The sequence below is a fragment of the Hyperolius riggenbachi genome, chromosome 4 (assembly GCF_040937935.1).
Source record: "Hyperolius riggenbachi isolate aHypRig1 chromosome 4, aHypRig1.pri, whole genome shotgun sequence".
Taxonomy (NCBI): Eukaryota; Metazoa; Chordata; class Amphibia; order Anura; family Hyperoliidae; genus Hyperolius; species Hyperolius riggenbachi.
In genome coordinates, this window is record NC_090649.1 from 118,108,766 (window position 1) to 118,123,877 (window position 15,112).

The window sequence follows — 15,112 nt, forward strand, 5'->3', positions numbered from 1 at the left end:
CTTCTGTTTCCGATGAGGTCGGTTTCGGGTGGACTGACTCTGGAATTGGACCTTGTCGGGCTGTCCCGACCTTCATGAGTCTTCGGTTGGAGTCTTTTTCTAATAGCAGTTTTGAGGGTCGTCTGGAATTCGACCCTGGGGGGGGGGGGGGGGGGGTACTGTGATGATCTGCTCGGCTGCCTGTGCAGGCAGGCAGTTTTTTGGCCATTGTTTGTTTTTGCATGCTGCAGGACTCTGGAAAGAAGAGCTTCTGTCAGTTTTGCAGCTTGTGCTTGCTGAGGAATTTGCATACGTTGTCATGCAAATTGCCTGGCCACATTCATTGGAGGCGTGTACTATAAGTACTATGTCTTTCCCACAATGCTTGGCTGGTCATAAGGAGTCTTCCTGTGAAACACTCTGGAGAGTGTCAGCCATGCTCTTTGTTTGAAGATCAGCTTAGAGTAATTCCTGGAAACTGTGCTAGGCAGGTTCCCTAGTGCAGTTAGGATTGTTTATCTGTTTCTTTGTTCTGTTGCTGTTGTCCTGTCCCAGCGGTGGTCGACAGGAAATGGTTCTGATCTCTGTTCTTGGAGTATAGCTGGTGCAGCGGTTTCTGCCAGCTATCTCTTCTGATCTGTCTCTCTTGGATCGTGCTAGCATCTTGCGCTAGCGCTGTGGATCCTTCTGTTCTGTCTCCTGGGATCGCGCTAGCCACTTTCCGCTAGTGCTGTGGATCCTTCTGTTCTGCTACTCTGTACCTGGATTGCGCTAGCCACTTTCGCTAGTGCTGTGGATCCTATCTCTCGCTTGTCCCTGTTTTCGTGTGTCTGTCTTGTCTGCTACGAACGCTTGCTGGAGGCTCGGTGAGGTAACCGTTAAGCAAGCGCTCGCGTCCTCTGTTACATGTTTGTCTTGTTTTGGTTAGTTAGGCGTGCTTGTCTCTATTGTGCATAACCGCGTGCACTGTTGCGAATGAGTGCGGTGTTCGCGGTTAGCTAGCGTTTGTTATTTTCCGCATCTCCTCATTGTATGATTTGCTGTGCCTTTGCTATCCTCGTATTCTGTTCTGATCTGCCTTGTGTCACTTCTGGCAATCACCTTTCTTGCGGTTGCGTTTCTGTTTCGTATCTGCTGTTGTGTGTGCGCGGTCGCGGGGTGGCGACTAGATTGGCGCACACACATACAATCTGTCCCTTTGCTCGTTCTCATTCGCAATCGCTTTTCTTGCGATTGCGTTCTGCGCTTCGTACAATTCCTGTCTGGCATTTGTGGAGGTACAGAGGATTGGTTCCTCTGCACTCCCCAGCGCCATCTGCCGACAAGAATTTCCCTTTACGGGTGCCTTTTGCTGGGTGCCTGCAATTACACGCTTGTGGAGGATTTCCGCCGTGTCAGCGCACGCGTTGTGCGCTGATCACGGAGAAAGTTCCACAATCGTTACAGGGACCTTCAGAGTCCCGTCTGCGCAGGCACTGTTGGGGGCACCTATTGAGGCTAAGAGACTTGCGCACATGCTCGCGCACATGCGTGTATATATATATATATACACACACAGTGATATTTGAGAAGTGAAATGAAGTTTATTGGATTTACAGAAAGTACTCTTCCTGTACTGGAAACAATTAGACTGATGTATCTGATCTTAATGTTTTATTTCTTAGCTGTACTACACATACAAATCATAATATCATAGTTTTTTTTCCGCTTCAGTGTCTCTTTAAGGCATAGCTGCAGGCCCAAACAACTCAGCACACAAGTGATCCCGCCCCCCTTTTCTCCCCACCAACAGAGCTCTCTGTAAATATTTACGTTGTTTTTTTTTTTTTTTTATAAAATGTGCTCTTTTTGTTTTTATTGTCCCCCTGCTCTCTCCTTCCCCCCCTCCCCCAGCCAGCCAATGATGCGATCAGCTGTCATAGGCTTCAGCCTATGAGAGCCGATTGCTCACTTGTGTGACGGGGACAGCCGTGTCACACGGCTGTCCCTAGTACAGCGCTGCTGCAGATCGCAGCACTGTACTCAGTAGAAAGACGGCCTTTTCGCCGTCTAACAGTCTCCCGAGCGGCGATTGCCGTTCGGAGACTGAAGGTGGGACGAAGCTCCGCCCCCCAAGCAGGAGATGCGTGCGCAGCCTGCGCACGATCTCCTGCAGACTGCAGCCCCAGGACTTGACGCCAATTGGCGTTAGGCGGTCCTGGGGTTGCCGCCGCGGTCAACGACCATGGGTGTTACCCGGTCTTTAAGTAGTTAAAGAGGAGCTGTTAGGTATAAGGTCTCAGAGAAAATAAACACATATATCAGTAGCTAAATATTAGCTGTACTTACATTACATATGCATTTCACTGTCCACGTTTGGACTTCACAGAATTTTTATATAGTATTTTCAGAGAATGATGCTCCTGACAGCTCATGGCAGGTTCCATGTTTGTCTGTCTCCTATGAAGCCAAATGTGTCGTCATGTCCTCCCTGCTTCCTCTCACAAAAAAGATCGTAATGAATAACACTACTGTGCAGTGAATATTAATTAGCCATGTGTCTAGGAACAATAGCGGACTTCTGCAGTGTACTCTGCCCGGAGATTTATCAGTGCTGTGGCTGGACTATGTTACATGCTTTTGTAACTTGAGACTGTAACTTCTCACTAGCAGCCGAGGGGAGGGCCCCAGAATGCTTTGCTGTATGGTATGCGGCCTCTCGTCCTTTTTTAAGGGCTTGGGAATACAGAGCCTTGCTGTCAGCACACATGAAAGTAAGAGAGATTTTTAACTTCAGTATTGCCTTTTTGGCTTCCTTCTAAACTGTTTAACACAGGAGAATAGAGGTTTAAATTAGCTTTTGCAGCCTGACAGTTAGGCCACATACAGACATCAGACCATAGTCTTTGGAAAATGAAAGCTCACAGACCAATCTTACCACCCTTCCTGTAGTATAAGAGCCATACTCTACACAGTCTTTTCTATGGAGCTGAACTCCACATCAGAAAAAAATCATTGCAAGATGCTGCACACACAGATGCTGTACAGACACAAAAGATCAGTATCTGCAAAAGATCTGTTCCTGCCAAAAATCCATTCCTGCAAATTGCAATGATAGTCTATGAGATCTGCAGATCATCATACACACATGATTTAACTGACATTCATCTGCAGATCAGATCCACCAGGATGGATTTTCAGATCTGCAGATGAATGTCAGTTAAATCATGTGTGTATGATGATCTGCAGATCTCATAGACTATCATTGCAATTTGCAGGAATGGATTTTTGGCAGGAACAGATCTTTTGTAGCTACAGATCTTTTGTGTCTGTACAGCATCTGTGTGTGCAGCATCTTGCAATGATTTTTTTCTGATGTGGAGTTCAGCTCCATAGAAAAGACTGTGTAGAGTATGGCTCTTATACTACAGGAAGGGTGGTAAGATTGGTCTGTGATCTTTCATTTTCCAAAGACTATGGTCTGATGTCTGTATGTGGCCTAACTCTTTAAGCAGGCCAGCCAGGCAATATGGATTGTTTAAAGGAAAATAAGTTTGACAGCCTCCATATCCCCCTTACTATAAGGTCACTGTAAGCTACATATGCATTTTATTTTCTGATTGTTTCGGCCAGAAATCTAAGGATCCCCGGACATCGATGGCCTCCCCTGCAACAATACATCCAGTCAGATCATTGTCCACCCATTTCTTGTGTTCCCTGCAGGAACTTCAACAGATGTTCCTTCAGTTTGCCGCTGTGCATGTCTCCCCATTCCCTTTCCATTCAGCAGTACATGTTGCTTGGCCATAAACAGGAAAGTGTGTCTGTACAGCAATCACTCCTAGAAAGATCATTTCAGTCAACAAATATTGAAATTGTATATGAAGCTTTACATTTCTGCACAAATCATCACCCTAGCCTTTATACCTAACCTCTATCCCCAATGCATAACCCTTATCCTCTATCCCTAACAGCACAACCATAACAATATTGATAAATTAGTATTTAGTACTCCCACCATTTTCTTACCTCATCATCACATGTGACCTCTTCATCGCGGTGAATTAAGCCGTGATTGTCATCATCCTCCTCATCCTGGTCGTGGTGAGAGGGGTCCTCCTTACGACCGCTGGCGTCATGGCCTGGTCCATCTGAGAAGTCATCATTGCTGTATTGAGAGCAAACATGCAGGTTAGGCCAACATCCATGATGAAAACTAAGAAATCAATTCAGCATAAAGATGTATATTGTTATAAGTAGGAATGATCATAGGAACTCGGAACAGCATTCTGAAGCATTCATAACAGAACTCTAATTTGTACATATGTGGAGCGCAGCAGGGTGGGTTAGCTCACCCTTGACCCCTACATCTGTGTGCTGCACTCCAAGTCACACTCCATCTCTCTGATACATCCTCCTTTCGGCTGAGATAGAACGCAACATGAAGCACAGCGCGCAGAGGTGGCCGCAAGGGTGAGTTACCCTCCGCCACGGTCCGCATAAGTACAAATTTTAGTTCTCTTCCAAAAGCTTTTCAATGCTGTTCCAAGTTCCAAGTGTGCACAACCTGTCTCAGAATTCAAACTATTGCCTGCAAATTTGTGGGATAATTTAAGAGGCGGATCCCTTAAAGAGAAACTCCGACCAAGAATTGAACTTTATCCCAATCAGTAGCTGATACCCCCTTTTACGTGATAAATCTATTCCTTTTCACAAACAGACCATCAGGGGGCGCTGTATGACTGATATTGTGGTGAAACCTCTCCCACAAGAGACTCTGAGTACATACTCCTGGCAGTTTCCTGTCTGTGAACCTTGCTGCATTGTGGGAAATAGCTGTTTACAGCTGTTTCCAATTGCCAAAAAAGCATGCAGGAGCTACATCACCTGCCAACAGTCAAAATGTCGCCATGTAATAAATTGAGAATGTAAATCGGGGAGAGGAAAGATTTTACAATGGGCAAACACTGACTAAATCATTTATACATAATTATTGTAAAAATGAAGCACTTTTTTATTACATTATTTTCACTGGAGTTCCTCTTTAACTGACAGCTCCAAAGATCATTAAGTCAGCTAGGTGAACAATAGACTCTGCCAAGGAGAACTTGTTAAAACAGCAGGATGTATGGCAATGCCTTGTCAGCAACAACGCACAGTTTTGTTTTTTTAAGGGACACTAAAAGCAAATTATTTTAAACACATAGGACTTGGGAAATACTTTTAATACTTTATGGATTTCTTCTGTATGATGTTTAGAAGTTTTAATAGTGAAGTGATAGTGTTATTGGAAGTCTGTTGGGAGGGAACTATAGGATTATAGAACACTTTAACTGGTTGGGGCTTAGTTTAGGAGGAGCTTTTAGTTGATGTGGATGTGTGTAAGGCTGTAAAATAATCTACTCACGTCTGTCCATTTCCACAGGGGCCATCCTGGTTGGTGTGCATGGCTTCATGTTGTTCATGCTCTGGGGTCGGGCTGCACATCATGACATCTGTGTCCAGGTCGCCCATAGCTTTCTTATTTCTGCAATGAGAGTACACATGCAGGTTAGATCAACACCCAGCATGACAACTAAGACATCACTTTAACATAAAGATGTATATTATAAGTAGGGATGAGGATATGAGCTGAGAACAGCATTCTAAAGAGAATTCAGAACAGATCTCAAATTTGTACTTATGTGGACCGCCACAGGGTGGGGTAACTCACTCTTGTCCCTGCCTCTGTGTGCTGTACTCCAAGTCACCTTCCATCTCTCTTATACATCCTCCTTCAGACTGAGATGGAACGCAACATAGTGGGGTGATAGCAACGCAATTGGCGGTAGCAGTGAGAACACGCGGCGGGATTATTGAAATCTACGCCCTAGCAGCAGAAAGGGGATCAAAACAGGGCGTAGATTTCAATTATTAGAGGGGAACTGAAGGGAGAGTGATATGGTGGCTTCCATATTTATCTCATTTTAAACAAAACAAGTTGATCGGCTGTCCTGCTGATCTATTTGGCTACAATAGTGTCTGAATCACACCAGAAGCAAGCATGCAGCTAATATTGTCACATCTGACAATAATGTCAGAAACACCTGATCTGCTGCATGCTTGTTCAGGGGCTATGGCTAAAAGTATTAGAGGCAGAGCATCAGCCAGGCAACTGGTATTGCTTAAAAGTAAATAAAATGGCAGCCTCCACAACTCTCTCACTTCAGTTGCCCTTTAATGTCCGGTTGTAGTTACAATTCCCCAAAAAAGTCAGAGGACCGAAATCTAAAAATGAATAACATTTGTAATTTATACCAGTTTTTCCCCCTAAAAATGCAATGAGCAGTATAATTTTGGAAATGTGCACACCCTGTCTGTAGTCAGAATTCAAACTTATGCCTGCGAATTAGAGAGATAATTATAGAGGTGGATACCTTTACTGACAGGCAGGGAGAACTTGCTTATGTAGGAAAATAATCTACTCACATCTGTCCATCTCCACAGGGGCGGCACTCATAGTTGTGCATGTCTCCATGCTCAGGCTCTGGGGCTGGGTTGCACGTCATGGCGTCTGTGTCCGGGTTGGCCGTAGTTGTTTCAGAGTTTTGCAACTGGAGATTGTTCAGTATTAAACTGGCCAAATAAGCGTCATCACTGTCATCCTCCTCCTCATCATTCTCGTCATAATAGGAAGGGTCTTCTTTTGGGAAGTCGTCATTGCTGTAATGATAGCTAACTTGCAGGTTAGGTCAACCTCTAGGATGAACACTTAGATATCACTTTAGTATAAAGATGTATATTATTGGTAGGGATGAGCATATGAACTCAGAACAGCATTCCGAAACATTCAGAACTGAACTCAGATTTGTACATATGTGGACTGCAGCGGGGTGGGGTAACTCACCCTTGTCCCTGCCTCTGTGTACTGTGCACCAAGTCACCTTCCATCTTTCTGATACTTCCTCCTTCAGACTGAGATGGAACGCAGCATGAAGCGCAGTGCACAGAGGTGGCTGCAAGGGTGGGTTACCTCTCTGCCATAGTCCACATAAGTACAAATTTGAGTTTTCTTCCAAAAGCTCCTGAATGCAGTTCCAGGTTTAAATGCTCATCCCTAATTATAGGTACTTGTACTTTGTTTATGACTACAGTGTGACAAACTGTGTACATTAGGCATATCTATGACCACTAATCAATAGATCACTATCCTGTTCTGTATGTCTATCTGCCTTTTCTTGGCCTATTTATTGGAATTAGGTAATTAAGCAAAATTGATTATTTTTTGCACGGGAATGGTTTACCATAAAGGTATACAAACGAAGCCATGAAAATGCTCACTTTAATAAAAAAAATGTAAATATCCTAATTTGCATGAAAACAGGGAGGAAGAAGTGATGGAGGTGTGGTGGAGCTACCTGTCACTGCTCCTCCCAATCAGGATGTGGGAGGGGCTATGCATGAGCGGGAGAGGTCACTAGCTCGAGTGCAGTACGGAGCAATCCGTTTTCAAAAGCCCAAGTGCTTCCAAAGACTCCTGAAGCTCACCCAACGCGGAAGAGAGCAGTCGCGATTGGTCAGAGACTGCTAATGGGGGAACGCAGGGACCGTGAGGAGACCAGGAAGGCTCTATAGAACCCAGAGCCTTCCCTCTTCTTAGGTGAGTATCTGTTTTTTTATCTTCACTTCAGACTCCCTTTAAATGCATATTAAAAATATAAGAGGAAAAGGTTTTAAAATTAATTGATTATAGGACTTGGGAAATTCTTTAAATTAATACTTCATGGATCTCTCCTGTGTGGCATTTACACGTTTTAATAGTGAAGTGATAGTGTTATTGTTAGTCTGTGGGGAGGGAACCATAGTATTATGGAACACTTTAACTGGATTGGGTTTAGAATAGGAAGAGCATTTGTGGATGGTGTGTGAGGCTGGAAAATAATCGACTCACGTCTGTCCATCTCCACTGTGGCAGTACTCATAGTTGTGCATGTCTCCATGTTCAGGCTCTGGGGCGTCTGTGTCCGGGTTGGCCGTAGATATCTCAGAGTTTTTCATGCGGAGATTCTTCAGTATTAAATTGGCCAAGAAACAGTCATCATCGTCAACCTCCTCCTCATCTTGGTAATCATAGGAAGGGTCCTCCTCTGGGAAGTCATCACTGCTGTAATGAGAGCAAACATGCAGGTTAGGCCAATCTCCAGGATGAAATCCTAGATATCACTGCAGCATAAAGATGTATAATATAAGTAGGGATGATCATATGAACTCGGAACAGCATTCTGAAGAATCTGGAACAGAACTGAAATTTGTACTTATGTGGATCGCAGCATGGCGGGGTTAGCTCACCCTTGTCCCCGCCTCTGTGTGTTGCTCTCTCTCCCCTCCCCACACACTTCCCACAGGCGATAGATGAAATATCAGTTATATGTAAAAATTACCAATGACAAGAAGATCATATGAATCACAGCTAGGAATAGCAGTGACAAGGAGGTTGTAGTAGTTAGAGTCTAGTGGCAGGCCGGTAATGATAACAGTGAGTGGGGTTCAGTGGATTCTAATGGCAGGCTTCTAGTGATCGATATATTATAGCAGTGAATAGGTCGTAATCAGTAGGTTCTACTGGTAGACCAGTAGTGTTTGGAGTATTCTGGCTGTTGTGTGGGTGCAGCTTTTGGGCTATATAGATGCTGGGTGCAAGCTAGGGAAAGTACTGGGTGCAGGCTATGGTGGTACTGGGTGCCATACTGGTGCTGGGTGCATGCTATAGGGGGTTGCTGGTTGCCAGGTGTGTACTGGAAGCAGGCTATTATGGGGTGCTGAGTGCAGGCTATGGGGGTAGTGGGTGCAGGGTGCATACTATAGGGGGTTTCTGGGTGCCATCTAGGTGCTGGGTGTTATTTAGGTGCTAAGTGTCATATGGGTGCTGGGTACAAGCTAAAGAAGGTGCTAAGTGAGTACTATGGGGGTATTGGGTGCCATGCTGGTGCTTGGTTCATGCTATAGGGGATTGCTGGGTGCCATGTGTGTGCAAGCTATTAGGGGTACTTGGTGCCTTGTGGGAATTGAGAGTGGGCTATGTGGGTGCAGGCTACAGAGGGTAGTTGGTGCTGGGTGCAGGCTATAGGGGTTGCTGTGTGCAGGCTATAAGGGGTAGAGGGTGCTGGCTGTAAGAAGTTGCTGGGTGCCAAGTGGGTGCAAGCTGTAGGGGGTTGCTGGGTTACATAAGGGTGCAGACTGTTAGGGGTAATGGGTGCCATGTGGAGCTTAGAGTAGGCTATGAGGGTACTTGGTGTAGTCTATGGTGGGTAGTTGGTGCTGGGTGCAGGCTATAGGGATTGCTGTGTGCAGGCTATAGGGGGTATTGGGTGCTGGTTATGAGGAGTTGCTTGGTGTGGGTGCAAGCTGTAGGCGGTTGCTGGGTTCCCTGTGGGTGCACGTTATTAGGGGTAGTGGGTGCCATGTGGAGCAGAGTGGGCTATGTGGGTGTTAGGTGCAGGCTACGGTGGGTAGTTGGTGCTATGTGCAAGCTATAGGGTGTGGTGTGTGCAGGATATAGGGGGTAGTGGGTGCTGGGCGCAGGTGGGAGTTGCTGGGTGCTGGGTGGGGCTGTAGGCTATTATGGGGTGCTGACTGCCATATGAGTGGGGATAATGGGGGTTGTAGGTGCTTTATACTTACCATGTCCCTGGTGCTAGTGGACGGCAAAAAGGTGCTTGGGTATTACTTTTATATAATACTTCATGTATTTCTTCTGTATAGTGTTTAGATGTTTTAATAGGAAAGTGATAGTGATATTTTTAGTCTGTTGGGAGGGGGCCATAGGATTATAGAACACTTTAACCAGACAGGGCTTAAGTTTAGGAAGAGCTTTTTTGTTGCTGTGAAGGTGTTGAAGGCTGGAAATGAATCTACTTACGTCTGTCCATTTCCACAGGGAGCGTCCTCATTGGTTTGCACGTCTCCAGGTTGTGCAGGCTGTGGGGCCTCAGGGCAGAATGGAGGCTCTGGGACCGGGCTGCACATCATGTCGTCTGTATCCAGGCTGGCCATAGTTATCTCCAAGTTTGTCTCTGGAAATGGTTAAGAAAGAGAATTTATTAATAGGAGTATACATCAGAATTAGTCACAGATCTCAGATATTCATAAATTTGAGAAAGGCGTAAATACAGGTTTACATGGTTTATATTATACTAGTAAAAAGATCCACCCGATAAAAAAAACGGGCGCTAGACCACGGCCGTTAAGGCCCCCCCCCCCCCATGCAATACGCCACAGATGTGTCCCGCTTGCCTGTCCCCCACCTTTGTCCAAAGTATATGCACACAGGGAGATGTTGGCAGTTGGAAAAAGCTGTTATTTCCCACAATGCAATGAGGTTCTCAGACAGCAAACTGTCAGGTCTGAAAGCAGGGACACAGGAGGACGCAGGGACACAGGGATTTTATTATAGGATGTCCATTAATCCATGTTTCACCATGTGCAACACAGGACTCACTTACACACAAATCCAACTAATAAACCTCCCAAAACAGACCCTATTTGTAAATAGGGGACGCCTGTACTTGATTACTTGATTTCTAAGGCCCTGAGCCCACTAACGCAGTTGTATCCACTTCTGTCCACTTTTCAACATCTGTAACATTGATGTGTAACTGAAAAGCGGACACAACTGCATCAGTGGGCTCAGGCCCTTAGAACACAGGTGTCAAACTTCTGGCCTGCGGGTCAAATATGGCCTGCAGCGCCATAAAACTTGGCCCGTTACCGCATTTAACATTGAGCTTTGCCCGCAACCATGCTCGTGGCTCCGAGTCCGCAACCTCCCGTCCACCCTCTTTCCACTTGCCTTCTCAGAGCCTTGCTCTGCCCTATGCCTCTACCATGTTTACCCAAAAATAAGACACTGTCTTATATTAATTTTTTGTGCTAGGGCTTATTTTCAGGGGATGTCTTATATGGTACAGTGCCGATCAGGCACCTGTCATGTCATCCCTGCACACAATTGATAAACCTGCTGTGCGCAAGGATGACATGACAAGTGCCTGATCGGCACTGCACGGTGTCCCCATACTGGCCGCCTGTGTGAAGCCGGAGTAGTGTTTATCAGTTTAGGCTACCGCTGCCCTCTAATTGGTTCAAGCAGTCTGGGAGGCGGGATCGTGGATCCGTATTTGGGCCAATCATTGCTCTCGCTGAGTAGCAGTGTTTGACCCAAAAAAGGAGCATGATCCCGCCTCCCAGACTGCTTGATCCAATTAGAAACAGTCTGTGTAAACTCAGGGCGGCAGGACTCAATAAGCGGCTCAACGTGAAAGCAATGAATGCAGACTCCATGAATGGATACCGGTAGTGACCTCGCAGAGACGGCAGATAGTTACTATGGTAGATACTATACAAGCGTATCTTATAAGCGGTATGTGTCATCATGGATGCGGCTGACGGGGATGTCATGTGGGCTGGGGGGTGGGTCTTATATTCAGGGGATGCCTTCTATTTAGAGAAAAGGGATATTTGAGCTAGGTCCTAAATTCAGAGGATGTCTTAATTAAGGGGAAAGACGGTATATACAGAGTGATAGAGCGTGGTTATGCTCTATCACTCATTAGCCCCGCCCATTTCCAATGTTCTTCTTAGAATGGAGCTCTGATGGCTGCTGCAGCTCAGCAGGGGTGAAGACCAAAGGGAGAGAAGGCTATTTAGTTAGACCAGGCTAGTATCTGGTCTCACTTTTCCTGCCCCTTATTGAGCAGCTCCGTGGCAAACTGAGCTGAGAAGTAATTTCCTCCCTCCTCCCCCTTCCAGATTAAGGTTAGGCATCCATAGGGAGGTTTTTAAGGTTAGGCGGGGGTGGGGGGGGGGGGTGTTAATGTTAGGCATGGAGGGAAATTTTAGGGCTGGGCGGGGGTGGGAATTTCTTTAAAGGGAAGGTCCAAGCAAAAAAAAAAAATGAGTTTCACTTACCTGGGGCTTCTACCAGCCCCATGCAGCCATCCTGTGCCCTCGTAGTCACTCACTGCTGCTCCACTCCCCCGCTGGGAGCTTTCTGACCTCGGAGGTCAGGGCCGAATTGCGTACATTTTTACACATTCCCGCTAGTGCAGGAACATTAACGCATACATTTTTACGTGTTAGTGGTGCAACGCGTAAATTTTTGTTCCTGCACTAGCTGGAATGCGTAAAAATGTATGCAATGTGGCCCTGACCTCCGAGGTCAGAAAGCTGCCAGCGGGGGACTGGAGCAGCAGTGAGTGACTACAAGGGCACAGGATGGCTACATGAGGCTGGTAGAAGCCCCAGGTAAGTAAAACTCATTTTTTTTTTTTGCTTGAACCTTCCCTTTAAAGGATATTTTAGCCCTAAAAATATGGCAAAAATGATGCCTACTGTGGGTGTGGGGAGTAGTGCAGAAGGTAACTGCACCTCCCTTGCCCCTGCATCAGTTTCTCTTTTGTTACAAAGCGCCCTTTCTGAAGTTCTGGTAGGCGGGTTCGTTGCCCTCTGACATACTCCGCTGCACATGCGCAATATATTCCCTTGGGCACCTTGTGACCGCGCTCCCCGCGGAACTCCAGTGAAAATAATAATATAATAAAAAAAGTGCTTCATTTTTACAATAATTATGTATGAATGATTTAGTCAGTGTTTGCCCATTGTAAAATCTTTTAAATCCCTGATTTACATTCTAAGATTTATCACATGGTGACATTTTTACTGCTGGCAGATGATGTAGCTGCTGCTTGGTTTTTTTTGGCAGTTGGAAACAGCTGTAAACAGCTATTTCCCACAATTCAACAAGGTTCACAGACAGAAAACTTCCAGGAGTACCTTGGTCCTCAGAGTTTCTTGTGGGAGGGGTTTCACCACAATATCAGCCATACAGCGCCCCCTGATGGTCTGTTTGTGAAAAGGAATAGATTTCTCATGTAAAACAGGGTATCAGCTACTGATTGTGATGAAGTTAAATTCTCGGTCATGGCTTCTCTTTAAGTCCAGTGTTCTTGAAGCGTGTACGTCTTCCTGCAGGAGTGCATGCGTACTCCTACAGACATAGTGCGCATGCAATGACCAGGACTTTACAATGGGCCGATTTGCAGGGAAACAGAGGCTGCCACTGGGTCAAGGGAGGTGCGGTAAGCCTCAGCACTACTCCCCAAACACAATAGGCGTCATTTGTGCCATATTTTTAGCACTAAGGTATCCTTTAAAGAGAACCTGAACTGAAAATTAAAAGTCAAAATAAACATACACACGTCATACTTACCTCCAGAATGGGGCCGGGAACTGTAGTGCAGCGGAGTGTGCAGGGCCCCCACATGATAGGGTAGCTTTACTGGTGGGAAAGGGTTAAGTGTTGGGTGGGGAGGAGCATGGGTTCCCGGGCTTTGGAGCTGTCAAGGGGGGGTGGAGGAAGTTAATAAAAGAAAGGGGCGGAGTCTAGCCCTCTCAGCGTGCGTAGGAGAGAAGCTGAGAGAAGCTGTGTGCTGTCTGCTGTCTGCCCGCTGCCTACCTCGCTGTTTCCCTGCCAAGATGGAAGGATTGGAGGACTTGCTGGCTCGAGTCAGGGAGGAGGCGACGACCAGGGGTCCGACCTGGGTCCAGGTACAGCTGGCAGCCATGGCCCCCAGCACATCCAGTCAGCCTGCGGGGGCGAAGAGGAAGTCCAGGCCGCCCGAGCGGCTTAGCCCAGACCCCCACGCCAGACAGAGACGCAACGGGAGCCCCCACGGGGACCCTCCAGCCCCCCCCGCTAAGCGGGCATCCGCATCAGCTAGCGGGGCAGCTGGGAGGAATCCACATGCAGGGCGGGGCTCTTCCGGCGGTGCGACATCCGCAACCGAGGCCTCCGCACCGCCGGCGACATCCAACACGGCCCTTGGTACCCGCTCTGCTCAGCGGGCCAAGCAGGCCCAGCGCACGAACACTGCCACGACGGGCGCCGCCTCTGCCCAGGACACGGCGGCGGCCCAGGCTCCACGCAAGGGGGGCAAGAGCTCCTCCAAGCACAAGAAGAAGGGGGGGTCGGCCGGGCCCTCCAGAAAACAGAGCCAAAGGGGAGCTTCCGGGAACACCAGCAGATCTGGGCAGCAAGAGGACACCCGCAGCACCGCACACCCCATCCCCAGCCTGGAACCGGGATCGGCATCAGAGGTTGAATCGCTGGCCGGGGAGGAGATACCAGAGGCGGCCGGATCAGGAGTGACGGCTGTACAGGACGCCGGTCCGGCGCAGCCAGGTGAGGCCAATCCCCTTATCACAATTGCCAATTGGTTGTTGGGGGGGGTTACAGGGTGCAGGGGGAGGTGGGCATTTGGGAGCCTTGCCGCAGGCAGGGCCCCCGCGTCAGGCACATTTAGCGGTAGAACCAGGCTTTGAGGGAACCAGGGGGGACTCTGCACCTAGCGTATCTTCCCCTCCAGCTGGGGTATGGTCCCCACTTCCTCAGTCGGCTCCACAGGTCGTTGCGACCCTCAGCCCCCCTGCCCTCACGATTGCAACTCCAGGTCTTGCGCTGGCGTCCCCTCCACCTGGGCAGCAATACGCTGGGGTAGTTAACACACTGGGGGGGGTGCCCCCGGGACAGGACGGATTGCAGGTTCCAGCGGTTATGCCTGTGGGTGGGTCAGCTGTATCGGGGGACACCGGGATGGTGCGTTTGGCGGATGCTGCGCACGCTGAGATGTATGTGTGCTTTATTGGGCGGCTAGGGTCGCATTTAAAACAGGAGGTGAAAGATCGCATATGGAGGGGTGAGTATGTGGAGATTTTCTCACTCCTGCCGCTAGAAAAGTTTAACTTAGACAAGGGGAAGCCAGACGAGAAAAAGAGGGAGGAGGAACGGCGCTATCGCTTGATACCGCGCACTTTCCAAAATTGGTTCCAGGCGTTCTCAATTTTGGCAAGTGTCATCGGGGAGAGACAGCCGGAACATTGCTCGGCATTGTTCGGGTATATGGATTCGATCGGTGAGGCACAGCGGTCGTACGGCGGCAATGCATGGTTGCGGTACGACGAGCTCTTCCGGCAAAGTAAGGCAGTTAGACCCGCAGTGCGTTGGGATCACCAGGACATTCACTCATGGATGCGCCTGATGATCCCGACAAGGGGACCACAGTCCTTTCTCGGTCAGGCCGGAGGCGCAACAACAGCCGGACAGCGGACCGAGAAAGGAAAA

The 15,112-nt window shown here is 47.8% G+C and overlaps 1 protein-coding gene and 1 long non-coding RNA gene across 5 annotated transcripts in view; one reads left to right on the forward strand and one right to left on the reverse strand.

Moving 5' to 3' along the window:
- Positions 1 to 15,112, reverse strand: part of LOC137571405 (protein PFC0760c-like) — a 41,617-nt gene that overhangs the window by 21,108 nt on the left and 5,397 nt on the right. The window contains exons 1-6 of one of the 4 annotated variants that reach the window (XM_068280439.1): positions 10,242 to 10,312; positions 9,857 to 10,010; positions 7,889 to 8,101; positions 6,427 to 6,672; positions 5,366 to 5,485; positions 3,988 to 4,126 (exon numbers count right to left, since the gene is read on the reverse strand). In XM_068280439.1, coding sequence (XP_068136540.1) covers positions 3,988 to 4,126; positions 5,366 to 5,485; positions 6,427 to 6,672; positions 7,889 to 8,101; positions 9,857 to 9,990 — 852 coding nt within the window. In that variant the 5' untranslated portion in view covers positions 9,991 to 10,010; positions 10,242 to 10,312. Of the gene's footprint in view, positions 1 to 3,987; positions 4,127 to 5,365; positions 5,486 to 6,426; positions 6,673 to 7,888; positions 8,102 to 9,856; positions 10,011 to 10,241; positions 10,313 to 15,112 lie in introns of those variants that run through there. The other 3 variants (XM_068280440.1, XM_068280437.1, XM_068280441.1) reach the window with 3 other exon arrangements.
- LOC137571406 (uncharacterized) overlaps positions 1 to 15,112 on the forward strand; it is a 69,004-nt gene that overhangs the window by 11,386 nt on the left and 42,506 nt on the right. The gene's annotated exons all lie outside the window — the stretch shown is intronic.